Consider the following 25,000-nt stretch of genomic DNA (forward strand, 5'->3'; position numbering starts at 1 on the left):
TGATTATTCAGGAAACACCATGCATAACTTAACAGACAAGATACAAAGACGGAGTAAACAAGCATCTGCTTTATCAAACCAGCTTGACACCATCATGCTGTTGCTACAATGGCTGCTCCAAGACTGGCATAGGTTATTGTTACTGCCTTTACCACTAAATAATAATAATAAACTTGAAACAGCAACAAATATTTCATGAGTACAGGAACAAACATTATTCTTAGTAAGATATTTGAATAAAAAATAAAAGAATTACGGGTCCGACACATTACGGGTCTTTGAGCTTTACTTTAAACCTCACCAGACAGGACGACAGTGCTCGGGGACATAAAGGAGTAGTCTTGGCTTTTACATTTAAGTGTATATGTCAAGAATGTAGTTGAGGGTTGAAACCAAACATTAAAGCAATTAAAAAGGTCCTAAAATAGGTTTAGGTGTGAAAATCACAGCAAGAGATCAAAAACAGTTTTACCGTCTTTCAAAGGTGACTTAGATAAATGTTTGTACTAATAACTGGGGCTTTAAATTTCCCAGAATGCCATAAGTAATTCAAAAGAAGGAACAGTAGAGCAACTGGCAGACAGGACTGATAGAGGCGTAAACATGCAGCATTGCAACGATGGATATCAGTCACCAAACAGAACAAGCTGACAAAGCAGTTAAGACTCAGCTGGATGGGGGCACCTGTATAAGGCAAATGTTTCCTGGTTACCACAAAGAGCAGAATACAATTTAAATGTAATGTTTAGGGGTGAAGTGAGTTTCCTATAAGTTAAATACGTATATTAATGACACTATTTTAACATTCATACTGATGCTTTTTCCCCTGACATGGCTAAATTGGTCCTCTGGGCTCTAGGGATAAATTAAAGCTCACATTTCACCAGGTCATCAGGATGACCCGAGTGGTTTCCAGTACTTAGACATCGAAAGTATATTTCCTTATTGTAAATTCAATGGAAAGCTGATCCTGTTGGCCTACTTCTGATACATAGGCAGTGACTTGTGGGCAATCCCTTGACTCCTTAAAATACTTGTTTCCACTGTGCACCAAAAAATGCCACCCTTTGGTTCAACAACCGCATTGCAATTAAAAGTCCATTTCAGTTAGTGGCGCGTGTGGATCAACCAGTTGTCTTCTACCGCCCCCTACTGAACTGACCTGAACTGAACTTGAGTGTGTTAGCTGGGACTTGCAACGATATTACTGTAAATTAAACTAAAACTACAGCAATCAAAACAAGTCATGGACGGACACGCCAATCTCCTTCCCATATAAGCCTATAAACTGAGGTAAACTGAATATGCGATGAGGAAAATTACAAATTGTTGTTTAGTAGATAAATTGTTCAAATGCGTACTAATTAGCCACCAAACAAAAAAACATAATTGCTAAAAAAAAATTAATTATTAAATGAGCTCCAAGAGAAGCACAAGAAAAAAAACTTTAATTTGATTTAAAATTGATTGTAGGCAAAATGTCGAATTAAATGGGGTAATGGGATTTCATACATATTGCAATGCCTGTCTAACTATCATTCATTATAGAATACAGTAATAAACTGTGGTCAGTGTACTACTATAAAATCCCCTTTTACGTAAGGCAATAAGCTATCTCATGATGTTGCGTTGTTTCTGCATGACACCGATCAATTGAAGCCAACTACATGGAAAATGAAACTAGGTTGTTAAGTTTCGTTTTCCTGAGTAGAGCTGCAGTCGGTGTTTAAATACGGAGACAGTCTGCATAGCAGCATTCACAAGTCAGACATCGCTTCATCTCACCAGAAGAGTCTCTGATCACCGAACAACATGAGAAAATCTACAGGTAACACATAATGTCTTTTGTGTGTAAATAATATGCTGTGTGAATTGGTGCTTTGCAATATTTGTTTTGATCAATTTGACGCCATAGATACACTGATAGTATTTAGGGTTCATAATCGTCTGTGTTGAATGCATTTTGTTTTTTTTACATTTTCGTTTTATTGAAAATTCTGATTTTTTTATTCAAAAAGACGGAAGAAGGACGTGACCTTGTTTTTTTCGCTTTAATTTCCTTTTACATGCTGAGAGTTTGGTTGCTGCAGTGTTTCCAGTGTTGTGAAACAGGGATCTATATTTAATTGACTTTCCACTCGTGCAGACTGGGTTCCTTCCTTGTGGAGGGAGACCTTTGAGGAATTGCTGGACGATGACAATGAGCTGGACTACGGAGACCAGTGGAATCTCAACTTTAACTACAACCAGACAGACCAACTCACCGTGGAGGAGAGAAAGAGAGGCTGGAAGATCTACTGCCACTCTTCTGGCTTTGGACAGTAAGTGTTGTTGTTACATATTCTCAAAGTATCAAGATATATAACTTTAAACTACAGTAATTGATATTCAGGTTAAGGAGGATAAGAATTAGCTGTGAAAACTGTCGACAGAGTTTCTGTTTTTCTAAATTGGCTGAATGTGCAGCAGGCTGTCTTGTTGTGCTTTTTCTAATCTCTGTTAACAGACACATAACAGAAATTGTAGGCAACGGGACAACATTTTTGTATTGGTTTCCGTTTGTAGTAGTATTGATTATGGTGCCTGAAAAGAACACAGAATATGATTTAACCAACAAAGTTATGAGAAGATTGATCCTTCTTAAGTTAAATGTTAGTTTAACGATTCTAAAACATTACTTTTGGACAATTTAAAAAAGTTCTGCACAAAACCACACTTAAAACTGCACAGCTCTTCTATTTTAGTTCAGATATATTTTACGTACTTTTTTATTGTATTTGTATTATATTCTAGATTCATGTTTCTTAATTCTTGCTATACTTGTTAATCATTTTTTTTAAATGTAAAAAAACCCCTATTTGTCCATAAATCTGATTCTGATTCTGATAACTTGCAGGAAATGCTGCAGACCTGAGAATACCTCAGGTAGAATCTTACTAACCCTGAGACGCTCTGACTCTTATATATTGTCTTCTCCTTTCCCACAGTTTCCAGTGTACATCTTGCAGCAAGACCTGGTCTTCAGCAAAGGTGACATTGTTGTTCCATTACCGGCTGCGAGGTGACAGGGGGTCAGTGATCATGAGGCCCTTTGGACAGGCCTGTCGCAGTTGCAACGACAAAAGGTTTAAACAACCTGGTTTTTCCAAGGAAGAGGTGGAAAATGCCTTACTCAGCCTGTGTGCCAAAATCCGGAAGAATTGCTACGGAGAGGACGACAATGATCATAGTGGTGGTTCAGGAAACCGCATGGATAATAGAAAACCACATGAGAAGGCCTTGTGTCAGGCCTGCAGTCAGGGCATCTGCAGTCAGAGCATCTGCCGTCAGGATGATGATTAGGTGTGTGTGTGTGTGTGTGTGTGTGTGTGTGTGTGTGTGTGTGTGTGTGTGTGAGAGAGTGTGAGACAGCTGCAGATAGAGACCGACAGTAACTGACTGGCAGGTTGTGTGCCGATGTTCCTTTGCCGTTTGTATGACCCCATTTTCCTATTTTAAAGTTGGCTAATTTTGTCGTTACGTTGATGTTGAGTTATGATTTTTTTTGTACACCAATAATACAAGGGTTCCTTTTTAGCATCAGCACCAATAATACCATTGTTCCAGTAAATATATTTAAAAGGTTTTGCATTGTCACTTTTAATAAAGTCTTAAGTTTTTGTTTCAACATGTGTAGTTTTATGATTGTTTACATTTCCTTAATCCACACTGTTTGACAGTATCATGAAGCCTATATTCTGTTTTCAGTTTTTTAAACTATATTATATGTAACATAATATAATTATAATAATATGTATATATTATAAATTATTATAAAATTATTTAGTTTATGTCTATATACACAACTCACCTGTTAAAGCAGCTAAAATACAACTTTTCAAAAAAGCCTACAATACGATAGCGTTTCACCAAAACGACCCCAGACAACCGACCAATCAGGTGAGAGCCTTTCCGCGTGACAGTTGGTTCCCGAGCATGCGCAGTAGGCTTTTCTCTTTGGCAGCCACAACAACATACACTGAAGCGATCCAGTCAGTCTCGCCCCTCCGCTCTCAGCAGCATCATCATCATTGTCCCCACCGGGTCCGGGTGGCAGAGAGGAGGATGGTCCAGTGGAAGAAAAGCAGACGGGGACGCGAATGACAGTGACGAGATAATGTCCCTCGATTTACGCAAGTTCCCGAATGTACGACCAGTGACCAAGTGAGACGACCGTGTAAGTAAAACGGTGCAGATTTTGACGTTGTCCTGCTCGAGCGGTAGTTGAGGCTAACACAACAACGCGCTAACCTGAGAGAGGCTGGTTTGCTAGCTTCGGTAACTGCAGGACGGTAGGCTGCTTTTTGGGGTGTTAACGTTTACCCACCTCAGTGGGGGAACGTTAACACCCAGGGTGAAAGCGTCTTTTTTTTCTGCAGCTTGTCGGACAACCTACACCTAACACTCGCTTCCCCTGTTGTGTTAGTGATTCACTGTCAGTGCGCTGAACAAAGGAGCTTTAACCGAGGGGCCGCATGGACAGAAACATGCACAGAGAGAAGTCGGCTGCTGTTTGTTTTGTGCTCCATTTCATGCTGACACACTTCTTCAACGATAATAACCACACGAGGTCTGACCTGAATGTGTAGCTGATTGACGGTGACCTAGCTAATTTTGGTAAATGCTATTGAAGTAACTTGCTGTTACTGTATGTCACCGTGCAGCTCTTTAGCTGCCCTGTAGTTACAAGTTTGATGTCTCCTTTGACAACCTGGTTTAGTCGGTTTACACAGAAGCCTGTCAGGATCCACCCATACTCTGACTTAAGGTGTCTGACTTGATGTCTATCACGTGACAGCAAGTTTTGATAACAGTAAAGGCACAACAGTGGGTTGTATTTGTTTATATTAACAATATAGTAACAGAGTAGTAACTGTAGATGTGCCTATAAAGGTGCTGGCAGGTAGGGATGACATGCTGCATTTACTAAGTTAAGGCTACAGTTAGTCATAGCTGTAGATGATCATAGCTGTACTGTTATAGAGCTGACATACATATCAGGGTAATATTAATATCTTGAGAGAAGCAGCAAATGGTTGGTGTTTTTTTGCTTGTATTGATATTATGTCAATTTATTTATTTGCCAACCATTAAAGTTCTAACCTTGTGTGTGTGTGTGTGTGTGTGTGTGTGTGTGTGTGTGTGTGTGTGTGTGTGTGTGTGTATAGAAAAGCACAAAGACAATCACACCCAAAATATCCCCATGAATTGTGATATTGCTTATAAAACATTGTGATTGCTGGCTGGGTTCTCGAGAAACCAAGACTGCTGTGACTTGAGTTTTTGTCAGCAGGAATCATCAGACAAAGACTTCCAGACAACACTCATGTGTTTGGGATTCTTGAATTCATTAGTCATTAAGTCTTGATTATCACATTACCGAAAATGGGTAGTACCATATGTTCTAGAGACCTGTTCTGTGTGGACCTGTGGCATGAGTGTAACTCAGAATTGTTTATTTTCAAACATAATTGATACAAAAAAATCCTGGCTGGATTTAAGGCTAATAAGACAAGTGTCCAGTCAACAAGGAGTGAATACTTCCTCAGCCACCACAGATTGATGTGTAGCCTCAAAGAGCTTTGGATAATTGAACTGTGCAAACCGTACGTTCCTTGGAATTCCAAAGTTCCTCCACGTCTAGACTTCCTGTCCTTATTTAGTATGAGACAGAGGGAGACCGGCGGAGATACACAGAGGAGTGAAGTGAACTGGAAGTAAACCAGTGTGCACAAAACAGAGAGCCAAGCAGACACACTGACCTAATAACTCCAGTAACTCCCCCCTCTGCTCCCCCTCACCACCACCACCATCACCACCCCTTCAGATATAAACACACAAGGTCCGGTACACTGCATGCATCATTGGAGCAGAACTTGAAAGAAGTCGGCTATTATTCGCCGGTGGTTGCAGCTTCCATATGCCTCCCGTCTGTCGGTGCCTGTTTTCCGTGTCTGTGTCCCTGTCTGTCACTGCATAGAAATGGGAGGCAAGAGGAGGGGAGGCAGCCAGCCACGTTATTCAAATGTTCCAGAGCTCGGACCAGCCAGCGGCCAACTGTAGCCGGGGCTAAAAGAGGCTCTTTGTGAGGGGCCAGACAGATGGCCATAGATTGAAGACTGTAATGATACCCTCAACGGCCCAATACACACATGCACTCACATACAGACTCCGCTCGTTACAGGATGTATTGTTGTTTGTGTGTTAAGGACGGGACAAATTGTTTGTGTGTCTGAGGGAGAGAAAAAAAAAAGAGGGAGAGGTGGGGAAGATGAGGAAGGAAATGAATCAGAACACACAGATTTGAGAACCTACAGGAGGTTAATCAGCTGTTGCTGTCAGAGTAAACTCAGCTGTAGCAGCCATAGCTGCGATTCTTGTGATTCTTTGGTTGAGCGCCTGAGAGGCAAAGTAAAACTGTTTGTTTTTTTGGTCCAGGATATTAGTGCAGCACGGTTTAACACACACACACTCAGACTCTCATATCTCCAGTAGCAGACAAGCATGTAAACAGCCTAATGTATGCAAGTTATTCACAAAGGAAAGCTGACTGGACTCGCTGTGGCCAGCTGTGGTAATATTGACCATGCCTTTCATCAACTGACTAACAAATCGATGGCTTGGATATCATTAACCTGCCCGCCCTCTTTATAATTATCTCTCTCTGTCTTTCTGGCTTCTTTCTTCTGCCCCTCTATTTCCGGTGAGATAACATCCTCGCCACAGCACATCAGCTGATCATTGGATGGACTGATTGATTGATACGTCTTCATTTTATGACTTCTGAATTGGGTTTTTTTCATCTTACTTCACCAGCCTTTTTCCAATTCTTTCCTCTCCTTGTGTCCGTCTTCAACCATCCTTTTTCCTCTAATCAATCTTCCCCTCTCTCTCTCTCTCTCTCTCTCTCTCTCTCTCTCTCTCTCTCTCTCTCTTTTACTTTCAGGGCAGGAAAACGCTGAACCATGTTGCTCTAAGTTGTGACCTGTGGTGAACGGGGGAGGAGGAAGAGGAGGAGGAGAGAGGCGCAGGCGGACGGACGGTCGGACCGTCGGACGGTCGGACGGGCGGGTGGGCGGGCGGGCGGGCATCTGCCACAGCTCCCTTTAGGCGGACCTTTGCAAGCTTGAAGCCATGGGCAACACAGCCACCAAGTTCCGCAAGGCCCTGGTGGGTGGTGACGAGGCCCTGGCCTGGCAGCTGTACGAGGGCAACCCTCAGTTCAGGGAGGGCCTGGACCCGAACGCATCGTACGGAGAGCAGTACCAGCACAACACGCCCCTGCACTACGTCTGCCGCCACGCTATGACACGTCTGCTCAGGTAAAAAAAAAGGTGTTGAGAATGTCAGAGGTGTTGATTGAATTCAACACTAACATTTGAAGCTGTGACTTGTATTGTTGTTAAGCAGTTATCAAATACAGTCACAAAGGCATTTATGCAAGTGAGTCATGTTAAAGGGAACAACATTTAGCAGGATGTCAGCCTTAATAGATTTCTGAGAGTCCCCGTTTTCATAATAGGCAAGAAAGAGGACTTTTTGTACAGAAGGGTACCTGATGTATACACTGTCAAACTCTGTTAATAATGTTACAGTGTAAAAAAAAAAAATGCCAGACACGGGAAAAAGTACATTAACTATGAAGAACACTGGCAATCAGACACAATTAGACCCACACAGACAGTGAGGGCAAAACGACAAACAAAGGAGCAATCGCTAGAAAGAGCAACTGTGAGCGTCTCAAAGTAAGCAGGAAAAGGGGCGCTCTGCCAATTCTGCTCACTACTCAGCCTGTATAATGGTCGTCTGTGATTCTGGATGAAGTTTTATTAAGTCTGGGGAAAAAATAACTTGCATGAGCTCTGTCTCTTGATTTAGACTTTAAATTTATACTAGAAAGTATGCGTTACAAATTTGGGATGTTGAGTTTGAAAGACTTGAGTTGCATTTGGAGCTTGTTTACTTGAGGCTAAAATGCAGGATGTCTCTGCTTCTGCTGTGTAGATTTTTGATCATCTCTTGTGAGTCCCCCAACTTAATGAACATAATGTATACTTTGTTGTAGCAGGTGTACACCCCCCCTCCCCCTTGAATAATGTCTTCAGAGAAACAATAAAATCGAACACAACCTCAAAGAAAGGCGTCAAAATTGAAAAACATAGAGCGAGCAAGACACCAGTGTGTCTTTCTACCCCCTGCAGGGATAATCAGGCTGCTGGCCATGACCAAGACAGCTGATTCAGTGACTCAAAAGCCATCCTCACCTCCTCCTGCTCGCACTCTTCCTCTCTCCTGCCCTTTCTTTCCATGATTACAGGGGGGGGGGGGGGGGGGGGGGTCAGAGGAAGCTGTTGAAAAGGCCAATCTCAATTATCTGTGCATCTGCATGTGTGCACACGTGCATGTGTGTTTTGAGGGGGGGGGGGGCTGTGACTCCACAACTGCTTAATGTGTCCGAGTCTGTGAATGTGAATATAACACAGTGAATCAGTCGGTGTGCTATTTGGGTCCCTTTTCCTACTAACCTTTAATGGGCCAGAGAGGCGTGCTGAACGCACACTCTGCTCCGGATCAGTATCAGAGGAAATGCTTCTTTGTTCCAACAGCTCGTTTGGACAGAGGCAAGCAGATAAGACAACCAAGAACTCTCAGACACAAAAAAGACTCACGGAGAACAAGCGTGGGCTGGTAGATGCAGAGTCTGTTTTTCAGATTATTTTTAACATATGCCTCATGGCTCTCTTCTAGTTGTCTCCTTGGGACGGATTGGATAGTGAATCCCATGAGATGTGCAAACTGGGAAATCACAAGAAGACCTATTACTGGAAAAAAATGGTTGCAGTTCATGAAGTGTAACCCTTCCTCCACAACAACGGAGAACACAGTCTGAGAAACACGTAAATACCAACAGTGACTTGGTCACTCATTGTAAACAATTGACCTCCTGTTGTTTGAAGAAGGCCAAGACAAACAGCAGATGTGTATGTCAACACATGGCAACTCTCTTTTTTTATTTTAGTGTGACTCTTCAAGCTTCAGGTCACACACACTACAAACACATTCATAATTTCTGTGTGAATTGTAACATTTTAACTTTCCCTGGAGGTTCCCCGTTGTATTCAAATGCGGTCTGAACAGCTTTGGTGTTTGAAAATTGCAGCAAAAACATGTGATGTCCCCTAGCCTGTTGTTTCTAGTTGACTCATATTAGGGCCATCCCTCCTGAACGTGTGTGTGTGTGTGTGTGTGTGTGTGTGTGTGTGTGTGTGTGTGTGTGTGTGTGTGTGTGTGTGTGTGTGTGTGTGTGTGTGTGTGTGTGTGTGTGTGTGTGTGTGTGTGTATAGAGGTGGGGGGTGACTGGCTTGTAGTGAAAGGGGAATAATTAGTGATTATTGCTGTGTGGGTGAATTGGCAGTGAACTGTCATTAGGGGGAGGCTTCAGGGGCTCGTGGCTGACAGGATAAGAAGGTCAGAAGTGGAAGAATAGGCTGTAAGGCTGCACAATAAGGAAACATTCAAACACTAATTTAATAGTGGCGACTGCAAACGGAGAAGAGAGGCAGAGGGTTTTAACAGTGTTTTTGTATACATTGAACCAATAGAAATCCCAACATCCTATTATTTGTGAGAAGGGCCTTTCAACTATTCATGTCATGCCACTGATAGAAACAGGCTTTTCTCTACAGTTTAACATGCAGCTGCGTTAGGACAATGTAGAAAAGGATGTCAGGTTAAAGAAAGACAAAAGACAACAAAATAGGATATTGTAGAGGAGGAGGGAAAAAAAGCAAGAATAGGATAGAAAAGGACAGATGGAAGTGGAGTCAAATAAAAGAGTTGAAGGCTAATCAGTAAATGGAGATTTTGACAGACCGACTATTTACTAAACAGAACTGCAACCACAGCCAGGCTCTCAGTGCAACTGGAACATCCATCAGCGTGTGTGTGTGCGCGTGCATCCACCAACCAGCATGTCCATTATTTCAGAGATGTGAAACAGAAATAGTCAATATTCTGCCATCATTCTACTCCTCCCTCTCTCTACTACGCTTCTTGCCCACCAAACTCATGTCACTACCATTCTTCATCCTCATGTCATTTCCACTCATGCCTCCATGGTCTCCTTCCTCCACATCTGTTTCTCTCTCAAGTAGGCTTCACGTCTCTCTCACATTCTGATTTAAGCCTTCTTTCTGTTGCCGTCAGTTCTGTCTTCTCTTTCCAGCTCATTTCTGAACTCCGTTTTGTCCTTATTCCTTCTTCTACGTTGTGTAGGTCCTTCCTGTTCAGTAAAGAGGGGAACCCCAACAAGCGCAACGTGCACAACGAGACGTGCCTCCACGTGCTGTGCCAAGGCCCACAGATCCTGCTGCTGCCGGAGGGTGCGCTGTCGCCACGACTGGCCCGACCCCAAAGGGACGAGCAGCGTCGCGCCGACTGTCTGCAGGTACGAACGCACTGGTTAACTTACACGCTGTTGTGTAAAAAAAGTGTATTAACCAAGTTGTGACGTACAAATAACGTTGCATTTATGGGTTTGTTCTTCCTGCTGCCAGATGATCCTTAGCTGGACCGGTGCCAGGCTGGAGGGAGGCCAGTACGAGAAGGCCAACGTCAACGCCACCGACAATCACCACAGCACCTGTCTGCACTATGCTGCCGCTGCAGGCATGAAGAGCTGTGTGGAGGTGAGAGGAAGTGTGTGTGGACCACTCTGGAAGTAAAGCTCACATTCGGGAGGAGCCTTCTCCTCTGTGAGGCAGATCTGTCTTTGTGATTGGATTTTAGAGGCAGTGAGATCAGTCCCTGCTCTTCATGAGCATCTGCTTTGTGTTTCATTACTGTTAGATTCAAGTTGTGCTTCCTGGCTTGTTTTTTCAAGGTTTTACAGCTTCTGAATTAGAAGGAAAATCCAGTTCCTGAAATGAAAGAAAATTGAGCTCAACTCTGATATTGGCTGCTTGGGGAAATGTTACCCAGATATTATGCTTTAAGATAAAAAGTTTGAACACATGTATCTTCATTTCCTCTTCTATTCATCTCTTTCATAAACTGTCTGCCTTGTTCTTTCTCCATTTTGCTAAAATGCCTTTTGATTCTTGTATTATTTGCTCCTTTTTTCTCCTTGTCATTTTTTTCATGTCACTGTCTATTTCCCTTTCTTATATTTCTTTTCTGCCATCACATCTTTCTCTTTTGTCCCCTTCCTCCTGTTTTCTCTTTGTCTGCTCCACTTGCTCAAACGTCTCACTTCCTTTTGTTCTCTTTTGTTGCAAGTTCCTTCAATTTCTTGTTCCTCTCCATTATCCATCTCTCCTTTTCTTTCTCCCATTCCTTTTGTCCTCTCTTTTCTCCTCCCCTCCCTGTAGCTGCTAATCCAGAGCGATGCAGACCTTTTTGTGGAGGACGAGGACAAGTTGACGCCATGTGACCATGCCGAGCGGCATCACCACACCGAGCTGGCCCTCAGCCTGGAGTCACAGATGGTTTTCTCCTCCTCTTCGGCTCAGCAGTCAAACACAGACGCACATGGTGAAACCAACCTGCTGCAGTACAAGGAGGTGAGACCACAGTTACCAGATCTGGGGGTTTCCTGCTGGCTGGGCATTGAAGACAATTGATTTATTTTTATGCCTTTTATAGAAATACTTCCGCCTTAAAATGACCATTTGTAAATCATTTACTCACCATGTGTTACCAGGAATTCTGGAAGAACACATTGTTTTTTCTCACATCCCTTTACAGTAATGAAGAATCTGAAAATGGCGTAAATTCTTAAAGTAATTTAAATAAACGGAGGCCAGCTTTAACAACAGCAAAATTATATAAAAATCAGTTTATAAAGTCTCACACAATTTGTGTTGTATAATCCAGGTCTCATTTATCCTGTTTGTCAGTATTTCCCAAACACATTAATTCCCAAACATAAGCATTTTTCTAAAACCTTACTATTGGAGTAATATCGCCTGGGAACAATTGAGTCCGCTGTTTTCCTGTTTATTACATTTTTAATAAAACAACAGTTTTTTTTATATGATTGTTTAGATATTTATCATACTGGTTTGTTGGTGATGTGATTCGTCACGCAGATTCTCACATATTTTACTTTATTTTACATCCTTGACAACATGTAAACTTTTACAAACATTGAAATCATCTTGAATAGTCGAATGAAATATTGCATCAAATTGCATTTACAGAAGGAAATGTTTTATAGACATACCAAAGTGTCTTCTTTTTCCCTTCTCTCTCCTCAAAGGTCACAAACTTACACTGGTTTTTATATAATAACACAAGTAGACACCAGCAAATACTTCCAGCAGTGGCTGCTGCCAACTGATAGCAGTCTGATCTCTTTTCCTGCTGCCAAATCTATGCTAATACTTAATTTCTCTTTCCCACCTACCCCCACCCCTGCTTCCCCACATCCCTGACCTTTTCATTTGTCTCAAATTTTCTTTTTCACTTCCTTAAATGTATCTAAATGTCACACTTTCCTTGATTTTGTTAAATAACTTTCTCATCCTCTTCCTTTATCACTCTCTCTGTATCTCCCAAACATTTCAGCCTTATGAGGGACTGAAACTTCAGGATCTGCGCAGGCTGAAAGACATGCTGATCGTGGAGACGGCGGACATGCTGCAAGCTCCCCTCTTCACTGCTGAGGCCCTGCTCCGAGCACACGGTATGTGGAAGTTCATCGACTTTCACAAACCCTCACAGCACTGTTGTTGCGATTGCAATATTTCGAGAGAATTACAAACGTATTCCCCACCTCTAAATGTGTCTTTTCTCTCTCTCCCTCTCCCCCTCTCTCACTCTCTCCCTCCCCCCCTCTCTCAGACTGGGACAGAGAAAAGCTTCTGGAAGCCTGGATGTCAGACGCTGAGGGTTGCTGCCAGCGCTCAGGTGTGACCATGCCCACCCCACCACCCAGCGGGTACAATGCCTGGGACACCCTCCCCTCACCTCGCACCCCCAGGACCCCACGCTCACCACTCACACTCACCCTCACCTCTCCGACTGACAGCTGCCTCACACCTGGAGAGGAGGGCCTAGCTTCGGTGAGAGACACACCCACTGATGACTTTAAATGTTTTTAACTGGCATCAGTGTTTAAATTAACTCTTAGAGATGCAGAAAACATGTTTGTTTTTTTTTTTTTAAACCTACTTTTGTGAATGGAATGCATTAGTTGATTCATTAGGGATTACTATTGTTAGGTGCTGTGATATCATTTTGTGTCTTTATCTCCTGTCTCCCCACAGTGTGGAATCTGTCTCTGCTCTATCTCCGTGTTTGAGGATCCAGTGGACATGTCCTGTGGACACGAGTTCTGCAGAGCATGCTGGGAAGGGTATGGGCCCTTGTGTGTGTGTGTGTGTGTGTGTGTGTGTGTGTGTGTGTGTGTGTGTGTGTGTGTGTGTGAATGTTCCTACATACTTCAGTGTGTTTGAGCAATTATGGATGAATTGTCCTGTGTATGTATTTGTGTGTGTCTCTCAGGTTCCTCAATGTAAAGATTCAGGAAGGGGATGCACACAATATCTTCTGCCCGGCCTATGAGTGCTACCAGCTGGTGCCGGTGCATGTGATAGAAAGTGTAGTTTCCAGGGAGATGGACCAGCGATATCTACAGTTTGACATCAAGGTAGAAATTAACATCCATACAGATATTGATGTTCATGTTCTCATTAAGGCTCACCACAGCTAAAGAAATGCTTTTCATCCAACTGTAAATGTATTCAGTGTGTTTGCCCCTTGTTCGTTTTCTTGCTGCATATTTGTCTGAAATTGTCTTTTGTTTCTATTTGTTTCTTCCTGTTTTTTGGCATTTCCCAATCATTTCTGCTCTGTACATTCCCTCTTGCCTGTCTGTGTTCTCTTCTTCCTTCTATATACTCCATAATGTATCTGAGTCCCATCTTTCTCTCTCCTTCCCTCCCTATTGCAGGCATTTGTGGAGAACAATCCGGCCATCCGATGGTGTCCTGCAGCACGTTGTGAGCGGGCGGTGCGGCTCACCCGACCAGGCCCCGGGGACAGTGACCCACACAGTTTCCCCCTGCTGCCCTCCCCGGCCGTTGATTGTGGCAAGGGTCACCTCTTCTGCTGGTACGCTTCATGATTTCTTCATGGCTCTATACACATACTTGCACACTCAACACAGCTGTTGACCTAAAAACTTGAGAGCAACTAACAGAAACTTCTTCTGTGCCTTTTTCCTTCTCTTCTGTTTTTCCTTCTGTTTCTAGGAATTATTGACAAGTTGTCACGCTACTTTAGTCTCAATTCTCTGTATTTGATTGCCCCTCAGTCACTGTTTATCACCCTCCCTGTCTGCAGGGAGTGCCTTGGTGAGGCCCATGAGCCATGTGACTGTCAGATGTGGAGGAACTGGCTCCAGAAAGTTACAGAGATGAAGCCTGAGGAGTGTAAGTCCGTCTTTGTGTTGTTAGTGTTTCACTGTGTGTTACTGGGGGATAATTTTAGCTGCACTTCCGTAAGCTGATGCCACAACGAGGCAGTTAACAGCAGCTGTCAGACGGCCTACCGGGATGTGTCTTAATATATTTTTATAACGTAGTGGCAGGTGTTCAGGTCATGGATTTTGTGTGTATCTGCAGGGCAAGTGTTGGCCAATTGAGAGGTTGCTAATGTGTGTGTGCGTGTTTGTTTGTGTGTGCGTGTGCGTGCGTGTGTGTGCGCGCTTTCCACAGTGGCAGGTGTGAGTGAGGCCTATGAGGATGCTGCTAACTGCCTGTGGCTGTTGACCAACTCAAAACCGTGTGCCAACTGCAAGTCGCCCATTCAGAAGAATGAGGGATGCAACCATATGCAGTGTGCCAAGGTATACACATTTATCTGTCAGTCAGCTGTGTGTCATAATTTGTTTAGATACTGATATCTGGTAACAGACTATTAATAATTCTCTGCTTTCATTTCATTATTTACTACAGTTTGGTTAGAATTATAAAATAAATTCTGCTCTCTCTATCTGCAGTGCAAGTATGACTTCTGTTGGATCTGTCTGGAGGAGTGGAAGAAACACAGCTCATCAACAGGAGGCTACTATCGTTGTACTCGCTATGAGGTCATCCAACAGCTGGAGGAGCAGTCCAAGGAGATGACTGTGGAGGTATTGACACAATCAAAAAACTACCCCATCACCTGTCAGATGATACATTATTGAAGCTCATGTTGATGTGCTCTGCAGCATTTAATGTACTCGCATACACCGAAACACACACCAAGCCATTTGAGTGAAATCAAGTTGCTTTTTGTTACAGGCAGAAAAGAAGCACAAAAGTTTTCAGGAGCTGGATCGTTTCATGCATTATTATACTCGCTTCAAGAACCATGAACACAGTTATAAGGTAATGTACCCTCCAACCATAAACACACATTTATAGTAATGCAATGCTGAATTTCTTAAATGCTCCTTGAGACATATATGACAATCTGATGATCATTTAACATTGGAAATGTGGATTTCTCTCCTCTTGTCTATCAGTTGGAGCAGAAATTGCTAAAAACAGCCAAAGAGAAGATGGAGCAGCTAAGCAGAGCCTTCATTTGCCGTAAGTCTCTCTTTTGTGATACAAGGTGACAGAGCGTTTTGTTTACAATCATAATACATTCATCATATCTGCATTCTAATACTGGCTTGTTTCATCCAGGTGAAGGAACTCCTCCAGACACGCGTTTCATTGAGGACGGTGTGAGTGAGCTGCTGAAGACGCGGCGTGTCCTAAAGTGCTCTTACCCTTACGGCTTCTTCCTGCAGCAAGGCAGCACCCAGAAAGAGATATTTGAGCTAATGCAGGTATAACACTATACTAACGACGTTAAAGCCCCTCCAGTGATCCCATGCTGTGCTCATCAGACCACAGGCTGGCTGAACTGGTTAGGACAAACAAAGTACTGTTATGGAATTCTGTGGCAATCTGACCATTGGGTTTTGTATTTCTAACAAACAGATTTGTATTTTGGCCTGATGGTCATGCTAGACAATTGGTGCTAAACGACAAGTTAACAAAATCCTATTTGCTTATTCATTAACTATCTATAATTAATGTTCTTCAGACATTTTGCACAAAGCTCTCCTCAACATACCACACTTTATAGTGTTGGTGCAGTTTATGATCTGTGTGTTTGATGTTTTAACATCCCTGTGCTGAAGGGCATTGCTTTTCTTCTACTAATGTTCTGTATTCTTACTACTAATCCATAAACTAATTTGCAACATTGTTAAAGAAATAACGAGTATTTCCTTTTATAAGATACTCAGAATTTGGCTTTACTTGCAGTAACGTGACACCTGTGTGATGTTTTCTTTGAGTCATACAGAATAATGAGATTATAGTCATTAGTTGTTAGATGATTTCTCCTGTGAGATAGAAAATATTCAAAACACACTCCACTCATGTCTTGTCTTAATAGTAGAAGTTAAATATGAGTGGCAAATCCATTTTTTAAATTTGAATTTCCTGTCTCTGAGCAGATGGAAGTTAACATGTTGGTTTTGTGTCTTCTCAGACGGACCTGGAGATGGTTGTGGAGGATCTGGCCCAGAAGGTCAACCGGCCGTACCTGAGGACTCCCTGCCACAAGATAATCAGTGCGGCACGTCTGGTGCAGCAGAAAAGGCAAGAATTCCTGGCATCAGTGGCCCGAGGTGTTGCGCCCAATGATTCTCCTGATCCTCCCCGCAGAAGGTAATGACAAACACACTCCCACATACTCAAACAGTACATGGTTTTGTTCTGCTTCGTCATCCTCCCACTGGCAGTGTTGAAGAAGACAAAGTGGAAATATTTGAAACTGAACATTTAATTCAAGTTATTCTTCATGTGTGACACTGTGAGCAAATACTCTTGTGTTTGTTTCAGTTACCCTGGCGGATCATGGGACTGGGAGTACCTTGGCTTTGCCTCCCCTGAGGTAAACTGTCTCACCATACACCGAAACACTAACTTTTGTTCTGCTAACTATTTATTTCTCGCCCAGCTAATGGTACTCCTTAAACCTGCACTTAGTGACCTACTTCAGTATGAGGTCATCTAAATGCATGACTACGGCTGCAGCTGACTTAGTTTGCTTATGTGTGTTAAGATGGGGAGTCGTCACTCTGTACTGGCAGCAGGAGATCAGAGAGAGAGACAGTCACAGGTAATGCACCATAGCTTCTGCTGTTTTGTGCGTATGCATGGCCTGAATGCAGTTTTTCTGTGCTGAAGATTTTGCACCTGTTTGATACAAAATAGATTTACAACACAGCTTTTAGAGGTTTTTTGTTTTTTTTTAGTAACCCAGCTTTAATTACTCTTTGCAGGATTATGCTGACATCCAGTACCGCCGTAGACACAGACCACGGCGCAGAGGAGACATGCTGAGTCTGCACAACCTTCGAAGCAGCAGCAACACACCAGAGACCAGTAGAAGGAGTGACAACACAGGTCTGGCAAAGGCCTTACTACAGTATATAGTAGCCTCATATAAAGCCCTTTATTACAAAAAAGATTTTCTGAAAGGTATATTTTACAGCATGGGGCATTTTGGAAATTAACTCAATGTTGCACTGTATAGGTTCCATTGTCTTTTACGTATAGCATGTATAATACAAAAACTCTGGATCCTAATCCAGCTCCATCCTCCATTTATACATTTTGTCTTGTCAGCACACTAGACAACCAGCAAATAGGATTTTAAGTTATTGCTCCATGAATCTAGTTTGGTCGACGCACACAGAGGCATTGATCACTGGGATCAATTTGTAATCAAGCTTTACAAAGCAGTCCGGGTTGTAATGTAATGTAATGTAATGTAATGTGATATTTCATGTTCCAGAAAACCCAGAGAGAAGTGAGAGCCGCAGAAGAGTGCTGGGCTTGCTGGATGAAGATGATCCAAACATCCTGCTGGCCATCCAGCTGTCCCTTCAGGAGTCTCGCAGAGAGCGAAGCCTGGAGGGAGGCCCGGAGGGAGGGACGGAGGGGAGAGGGGAGCTGGACTGTGGACTGGATAGAGGACAGGAGAGGATGCGGCGACCCTCAGGCGACCTGGGCGATGTCGCTTTGCAGTCTCTCAACACAGACGGTCCTCCAGGAGCCAGAGGCTCCTCCTTCCCCACTTCTCTCCTGGATCCTCCCCGGCCCCCTAACAGGACAGACTCCACCTCTCAGCCTCCCATGTCAAACTCCCTCCCCCTCCCTCCCCCTCCTCCCTCCCTCAGTGCAGAGCTGCTGGAGCTGGGAGACAGCCTTATGAAACTGGGGAGCATAACCACCCCTTATGACCTGGACACACACACACAGGAGCAGCTCTGCTCTCACCACACATACAACCACAGTACACTCAACGCTCCCTACACCATTGAACCCGCTTACAGCGACTTCAGCCATAGACCAGACCAGAATACACTGACCACTCCATATGTGCTCGACCATATCACCATTACAGATCCCAGTTACTACCACTCCAGTGGGTATTTGGCTGAGGCTGAACACACTGCCTCTTGCTCACTTGAACGCACCCAAAACCCTGCCCATCCTAGTTCATGTAACCGGGAACACACAGTCACGTACGACAGCACCCCAAAACCCGACATCTCTTACAACCCCTGCCCCGAACACAGTAGCTCCTACACCCAGGAGCGTCCTGCCGCCTACGCTCTCGAACGCCCACCCAAGTCAGAACCCCAGCCCCTTGCCCAGTTGTGCCTCCCATCTCCAGAGCTTGAGCCAGAGCTGCTGCTTTCACCGGTGATCCCCCCAGGGGGCCCTTTCACCCCTAGTGACCCTCAGAGTCTGGAGCCACTGGACCCAACAGCCAGTGCCCAGCTGCTGGACAACATCATGGCCTGGTTTAACAACAACATTAACCCCCAGAACAACCCCCAGAGCCTGGCCCTCATCCCCTCCCCGCCCACCACAGAAACGGACTCCTCCCCTGACACACACACTGAGACTGAGTCAGAGAGCCAGACGTCCAGGGACATGACCCCCGCCCCTCTCTGGCAGCCCCTGGAGGGCGAGCCAGAAGCAGACAGAGGGTCGGCGAGTCCCTGTCTAGGTGCAGAGGGCCTGAAGACGTCGAGGCCCAGCACTCTGGAGCTAGAAAAAATAGAAAATGGTGAGGAGGGTGCGGAGGCAGGGTGTGTGTCTGACCTGTCGCTGGACGAAGCGCAGACACACCCGTGTTCGCACTCCCAATGTGGAAACAGTCCCGCACACACTGCCCCAGCCACAGAGAGAGACTTGGACCTCATCCTCCAGTTGGAGGGAGACCAATCGCCTGAGGAGTGGGAGGAACAAGTACACCTGGTGTGACAGCGACAGAACGATGTGGAGAGAGAACGTTAAGCAAAGTACAGGAAGAGAGAGATGAAAGTTAAAGAGGAAAGAAAATCAAAGGCTGGGAAAACTAGAAAGAGGAAAAATTTAAGATATAACGGTGAAGCCTCAATGAAAGATGTAGGTCTTTGGAGTGCTTACTGTATGTATTATACTGTATCTACAGATAAAACCCTGGGGACTTTGTCCAGTAAAGATGATGTCATACGCAGATAGATTTTTTTTTTTTTTTTAAAGTGCTTTTGTCTGCTCTAAAAACAGACAACCTATTCTTTGAAACAATTTAGTGTTTAAGCAAAGTACATCAATGGAAAGCTACTGATATCATAACACATGCAATGCTGCACATGTTTCTTGTTTCCATATATTATTTATTCCCTGTGTTTGTCTTCTCAGTTTGTTCAGGGTGAAGTTTTGGTGCTGATCATGCTGAAATCCAAACCCGCCTCACTTTAATTAACACACCCACCCAACCACCAGCTTCCTGGAGCCAAATATGATGATAACTGTAACCTTGGAGCTTGTTTGGCGTACTGTACAATCAGAGGGCCTAATTCTGATTTTTGGCCCTTCACGCACACTGTGCCTGTTTTGTTTGCGAGCCAACTCACTACGGATGTTTCCTTTTGACAGGCTGCAGAGAACGACAATATCCCCGTCTGCTCAGTGAACGTCACGCTAGTTCAACATGCTATCTGGATTTTTATGAAAGTTATAATTCTTTTGTAAAACTCCAGCGATCACAGAAGAGATGTTATCTTGTCCGAGGTCAGTCCCAGCTAAGTCTTGCTCAAAGGCACTTCAACATCATGGGTGCTTGTTGTTTGGCTCAGTTTTGAGTGTCAGTGTGCAAAACACTTTAACCCAAAATGATATTACATCAATAATAATGTTTGCCTCAAATTTGACATGGAATACATGATGAAAACATATTTTTTTAAATTAGGTATCACAGCATCATAATATTGTATATTGCTTAATTTGAATCACTGTTTGCATTTCAAAATACATGGCTTTTATAAAATAATGCCATCAAAACAAAATATTTAATGTCGTGTGACAGAAGAAATAAAGATCAGAACTGCTGTGTTACTGTAGATTCAGAGTCTGACTTCACACTACAATGAGTCTTGTATTCATAAACATTTATCATATATCAATTTGTCAGTTGACTGAGCCAAACAATCAGACAATACTGTACATGAACACTCATTTCATTTTGTTTTTTTACAACTTTATCATGTCTATTCCACTACTGATGGCTAGTACAGTGTGCTGTTTGATAGATGAGAGATGGGTTGGGATTTACTGTAATTTATCCTTTTTTTTAATTATTTCTTTATTCCATATAGAGATGATTTTTTTTTTTTTTTCAATTGAGACCAGAGTTGTTGGGTCTGTGTGCCTTTTTGTTTCAGTCGTTTTTGTTTATTCGTTGGTATTTATTACTGTCATTGCTTTTTATACATGCAAAACAAAGTTGTCATTGAAAGATAACGGAGAACACACCACTTTGGCAGTTGCCATACACTGAGGTTCTTGATGCACATTAGTATCGTTTGTCCTCACACCACAGGTTTATCTTATTTTACCTCTTCCCCTGAGGAAAACTGAATTGGAGCTAAATGAAATAAATCATTTGTCAATTATTTACACTTTAGTGTTTCCACTATAATTAACAACCATTTTATCTTTAAGTTGTTCAAATGTGGCCTTTGGTTTTTCTTAAAATGCGATGTAGCACTCTGAATCCTGGGTTGTCACTCAGCCTTTATCTTTAAAAACTTTATTGCCCAACTGGAATGTTTACAAGAGAATCAAACTGCCTGTTGTGTTGTTGAGATATGATCTGGTGCTGCTGGGACTGAAACCATAATAATGGAGTGTTTTTAAATCATACTTTCATGCCAAGACAAACAAATGTAAAGATATCTGAATTTAGTTGAAATCTCTCCCTCTACTTTAAATGTGCCGGTTATGCAGAATGTGATTTGAAAAAGTGCATCACTTATAATTGATTGAATTTTAAGCTTTGTTTAAAGTGTGAGGTCTGGCGTGCTCCACTGAAGTGACAAAACCCCTAAAATAGTCCCTTTTCCATTCTGTGTTTAACATTAAACTGTGAAGGCGCTGGACAGGTTTTAGGTGCTGATGAAGACATTTCATGAGGCCTGCTGAGATGTGAGGGCAGCTGTTGTTGCCCATAAAGATTTCAGACATTGTTTCTTGAGGAATAGTTTAATTAACATTAATTTTAGGTTGCTACAGGATACAAAATGGAAAAGTCTGGGGTCTTTTAATTTGCACAAGCATGCTGTTAATGTGTTGCACTAATCCAGTGGATGGTCAAGATGTGGAGGACAGATGAGTGTGGCTGTTATTATTATTATTATTTCCTTTTTTGTTTTCTTGATTTAGAATTTAATTTATGGTGTCATGGGAATGGTCCTGTATCATTTTGTACACCATATATAATGTTTATATTTCAATGATCCCTCAAACAACCACTTCAGAATAAAAAAATAATTAAATTGCACTTGCATAGATTATACTTGATACATTCCCAGTCGGTCCATAAGAGAGGTTTGATGTGTGGCCAAAACTGTAAATGAAAGTGTCAGTGCAAAGTTTTCTCTCAATAAAAACAACTGAAAGATTGCCACTATGAGATTATACTCTTTGTGTTTTCCAAAACCATCTAAAAATCTGCAAAAGAAAGAGTAATCTGATTACCAGAACATGTATACTGTGTGTGTGTAGGACTTGTGTGAGGCTGCCATCTTCAGTCAGTTTCTCCTTGTCAAGTTATCAACAATATGCCAATCATGATCATGTAAACTAACATATTTATAACCATGAATACTCTGTAGAAATATAACTTGTTTGAATATTGAACTGTTGTTTGCAAATACTACCTTCAGTTACAAAAATAAGTTTGATATTCATTGATCATTTTTACACAAAGCATCATGCTGCAGCTTCAGGACAGCCCTACTACCAGTGAGAAGGGTACTGAATCAATCAATGCCATGAAGGTGAAAATAATACGAAATTGAAGGGCTTTTTAGCAACATCTACTGGCAGGCAATGAAAACTACAACAACCCCGACAAACCCATGTCTTCCTTCAACTAAAATAAATCTTGTATTGGGCATTTCTCAAACTAATTTTACCATCTGGACTCATACAGTGCTTCAGAAAACCACTGAGAGTGTGTTTGGTTTACCTGCACAGCGTTACTGCATATTACTTTGGGAAATATCTACATTTCCAGCAGGTAAGCACAGGTGAAGATAAAATAAATATATAATGATGGCTACTGGGACACTTGAATACAACAGGGCCATAATCAATGTTATTAGTAACACCTGTGCTTTTCCAACTGGGACAAGTTAAAATGTCTTCTGCGAAAAAGGTCTGTGTTGCTTTTGTATTGCTCGTGTGTGTTGTAGTTTGTATCTGATCATACTGTCTTAAACGCAATTTTTAACCTTTATTTGACATTTAAAAAGTCTTTGTCTCCACCTTAAATAATCTCCAACAGAAAACAGCTTCTTTCTTTCTTTCTTTCTTTCTTTCTTTCTTTCTTTCTATACATTTATTGTTTATACATGTATCCACTGATATTCCCCTGTTCTGAGATGCAATAATGTTTTTTTTAAGTAGATGTTGTTAATTGTATTAATGAAAGTTTTAAACCATAGCGTCAACTGTTTTGGGTTATATACAGTATGGTTTCGCCCCTCAGTGTATTATGTATATGATGTTCAACCCTCCTGTAGGCGGCGGTGAAGGCGGTCGTATTTCCTCGTTGCTGTCGCTCATTTGATGACGTATAATCAGCGCGACTCTAAACGTAAAGCTTTCAACAGCGGCCTGTGTTTTCACTCGACCGTTGTAATTTTTTGTCTCTTGTGGAGGATTTCTCTCTACAGTCCATCACCATCATGAAACTAGTCAGGTAAGTGGTCGCTAAAAGTCACCTTTTATTAAATGCTGTGATTGTGGGGTGATGAAACAACCCGATGCCGATGGATGGAGTTAGATGTTAACGGAGGGACTGTGAGGATGAGGCGGGAAGAACGGAATGAATGGAGGCTGTACGGGTTTACAATGGACGAGCTCCACGCTCTGAAATAACACACGGATACAAACACATGTAGTGTTAATACTATTAGTTTAACTTTAAATTGCGCAGGTATGGTAGCTGCAATGTTTGCTAACTAGCTTTAACGGACATACCGAACGTTAGCTAGTGGTTAACTCGTAGGCCCTGTCTGTCTCTGTGTTACGTGCAGTTAACGTTTACACATTTAGCGGCAGGATTTAAAAACTAGACGTAGCCTTACGCAAATTACGTATAATCACTTAACATGCCTTCCCAAATCAAATGCATGGAGGTTTTAAATGTTATTGTCGCCCTCCGGAGTAACGTTACCTTTGTTTTGGTACTGAACGCTACACAGTCGGTAGCTAACTTAAGCTAGGTAACGTTAGCTAACGTTACCATTTTTTCATTTTAGGATACACGATGTAAAATTTTCGTTTAAAATTGTGAAAGGTTGACAAACCACGATGTTTTCTCACACTAATCGTGTTCATCTCACAGGTTTTTGATGAAACTCAGCCATGAGACGGTTACCATTGAACTGAAGAATGGTACCCAGGTCCATGGCACCATCACAGGTAAGAAATGCTTCATTAAGTGTTAAGAGTTGCCTCTACGTAAGTAAACTGCAGTGAAATGTTTCTTTAAAGTCCAGATGTTAAGATTTAAATTAATATATTAGCCAGTTTAATATGTCCATCTAGCTAATGCAACAGTAGGAAGTAAATCATACCTTCAGGGAGATCATAATCCTTAATTTTTGAAACCGTAGTAGCCAATGCCAGTGGGACAGACGTCTCAGTTGGTTGAACTATGCTCAATCATTTCCTCCTCACTGTGATCACCTATAGTGCATTGTAATACTAGTTTTGTCACCCTTTTAAAAAGAACAAAGTGGTGACAAATAGTCATTTTTAATAGGTAACCACTGGAGGTCATCAAAGATGAGACTGCCAGGTGTTCAGTTACTCTTTTTTGAAATTATAGCCACAAGTTTTTAAAACGCTCATTTTGTGGTGTGGAAGCGCTGGCTTAGAGTGGATTAAAAGCTCAAACTGCAAGAATGTGTTTTTAGCCATCTTGGTATTTGCATACTATCACCCACTGGTCATATTTTTCTTCCTTCACATCTTTGTATATTAGAATAAACAGTGGTACGATCATTACATTTTTTGTTGTCTTCGTTTCCTTTCTTTTCCCTTTTAGGTGTTGATGTGAGCATGAACACCCACCTGAAGGCGGTGAAAATGACCCTGAAAAACCGGGAGCCCACTCAGCTGGAATCCCTGAGTATTCGTGGCAACAATATTCGCTACTTTATCCTCCCCGACAGCCTCCCACTGGACACCTTGCTGGTTGACATCGAGCCAAAGGTCAAGTCCAAGAAGAGAGAAGCAGGTGAGGAATGTCGAACCATCGATGAGGTGTACAGCAGAGGGAGAACCATAATACAGCATACTAGGATAGTTGGAAGTTGATATTTTGGTGGGGATGGATC

At 42.5% G+C, this 25,000-nt stretch overlaps 3 protein-coding genes across 5 annotated transcripts in view; all 3 read left to right on the plus strand.

The window, feature by feature from the left end:
* Positions 1-1,699: 1,699 nt before the first annotated feature.
* LOC137886175 (receptor-transporting protein 2-like) lies at positions 1,700-3,667 on the plus strand. Its single transcript, XM_068728496.1, has 3 exons — positions 1,700-1,828; positions 2,147-2,321; positions 2,988-3,667. Exons 1-3 carry the CDS (start codon positions 1,813-1,815, stop codon positions 3,340-3,342), a joined length of 546 nt encoding a protein of 181 aa, XP_068584597.1. The 5' UTR covers positions 1,700-1,812; the 3' UTR covers positions 3,343-3,667.
* Positions 3,668-7,145: 3,478 nt separating this feature from the next.
* On the plus strand, positions 7,146-22,056 carry LOC137886208 (ankyrin repeat and IBR domain-containing protein 1-like). Of its 3 annotated transcripts, none has more exons than XM_068728551.1 (20): positions 7,146-7,361; positions 10,315-10,486; positions 10,596-10,727; positions 11,409-11,600; positions 12,607-12,724; positions 12,883-13,103; positions 13,308-13,396; positions 13,546-13,690; positions 13,994-14,154; positions 14,386-14,474; positions 14,760-14,890; positions 15,044-15,178; positions 15,330-15,416; positions 15,554-15,620; positions 15,720-15,865; positions 16,579-16,757; positions 16,932-16,983; positions 17,155-17,211; positions 17,375-17,498; positions 17,890-22,056. In XM_068728551.1, exons 1-20 carry the CDS (start codon positions 7,174-7,176, stop codon positions 19,368-19,370), a joined length of 3,966 nt encoding a protein of 1,321 aa, XP_068584652.1. In that variant the 5' UTR covers positions 7,146-7,173; the 3' UTR covers positions 19,371-22,056. The 3 variants fall into 3 exon arrangements, with proteins under 3 accessions (XP_068584652.1, XP_068584653.1, XP_068584655.1); XM_068728552.1 differs by having other exon boundaries at positions 14,766-14,890; XM_068728554.1 differs by lacking the exon at positions 17,155-17,211.
* Positions 22,057-23,230: 1,174 nt separating this feature from the next.
* snrpd1 (small nuclear ribonucleoprotein D1 polypeptide) overlaps positions 23,231-25,000 on the plus strand; it is a 3,137-nt gene continuing 1,367 nt past the window's right edge. The window contains exons 1-3 of the mRNA XM_068728514.1: positions 23,231-23,355; positions 24,004-24,080; positions 24,709-24,900. Coding sequence (XP_068584615.1) covers positions 23,342-23,355; positions 24,004-24,080; positions 24,709-24,900 — 283 coding nt within the window. The 5' untranslated portion in view covers positions 23,231-23,341. The remainder of the gene's footprint in view (positions 23,356-24,003; positions 24,081-24,708; positions 24,901-25,000) is intronic.

Source organism: Cebidichthys violaceus, unplaced genomic scaffold, assembly GCF_023349555.1.
Source record: "Cebidichthys violaceus isolate CVI_PGR_0920_01 unplaced genomic scaffold, fCebVio1.0.p SCAF_42, whole genome shotgun sequence".
Lineage (NCBI taxonomy): Eukaryota > Metazoa > Chordata > Actinopteri > Perciformes > Stichaeidae > Cebidichthys > Cebidichthys violaceus.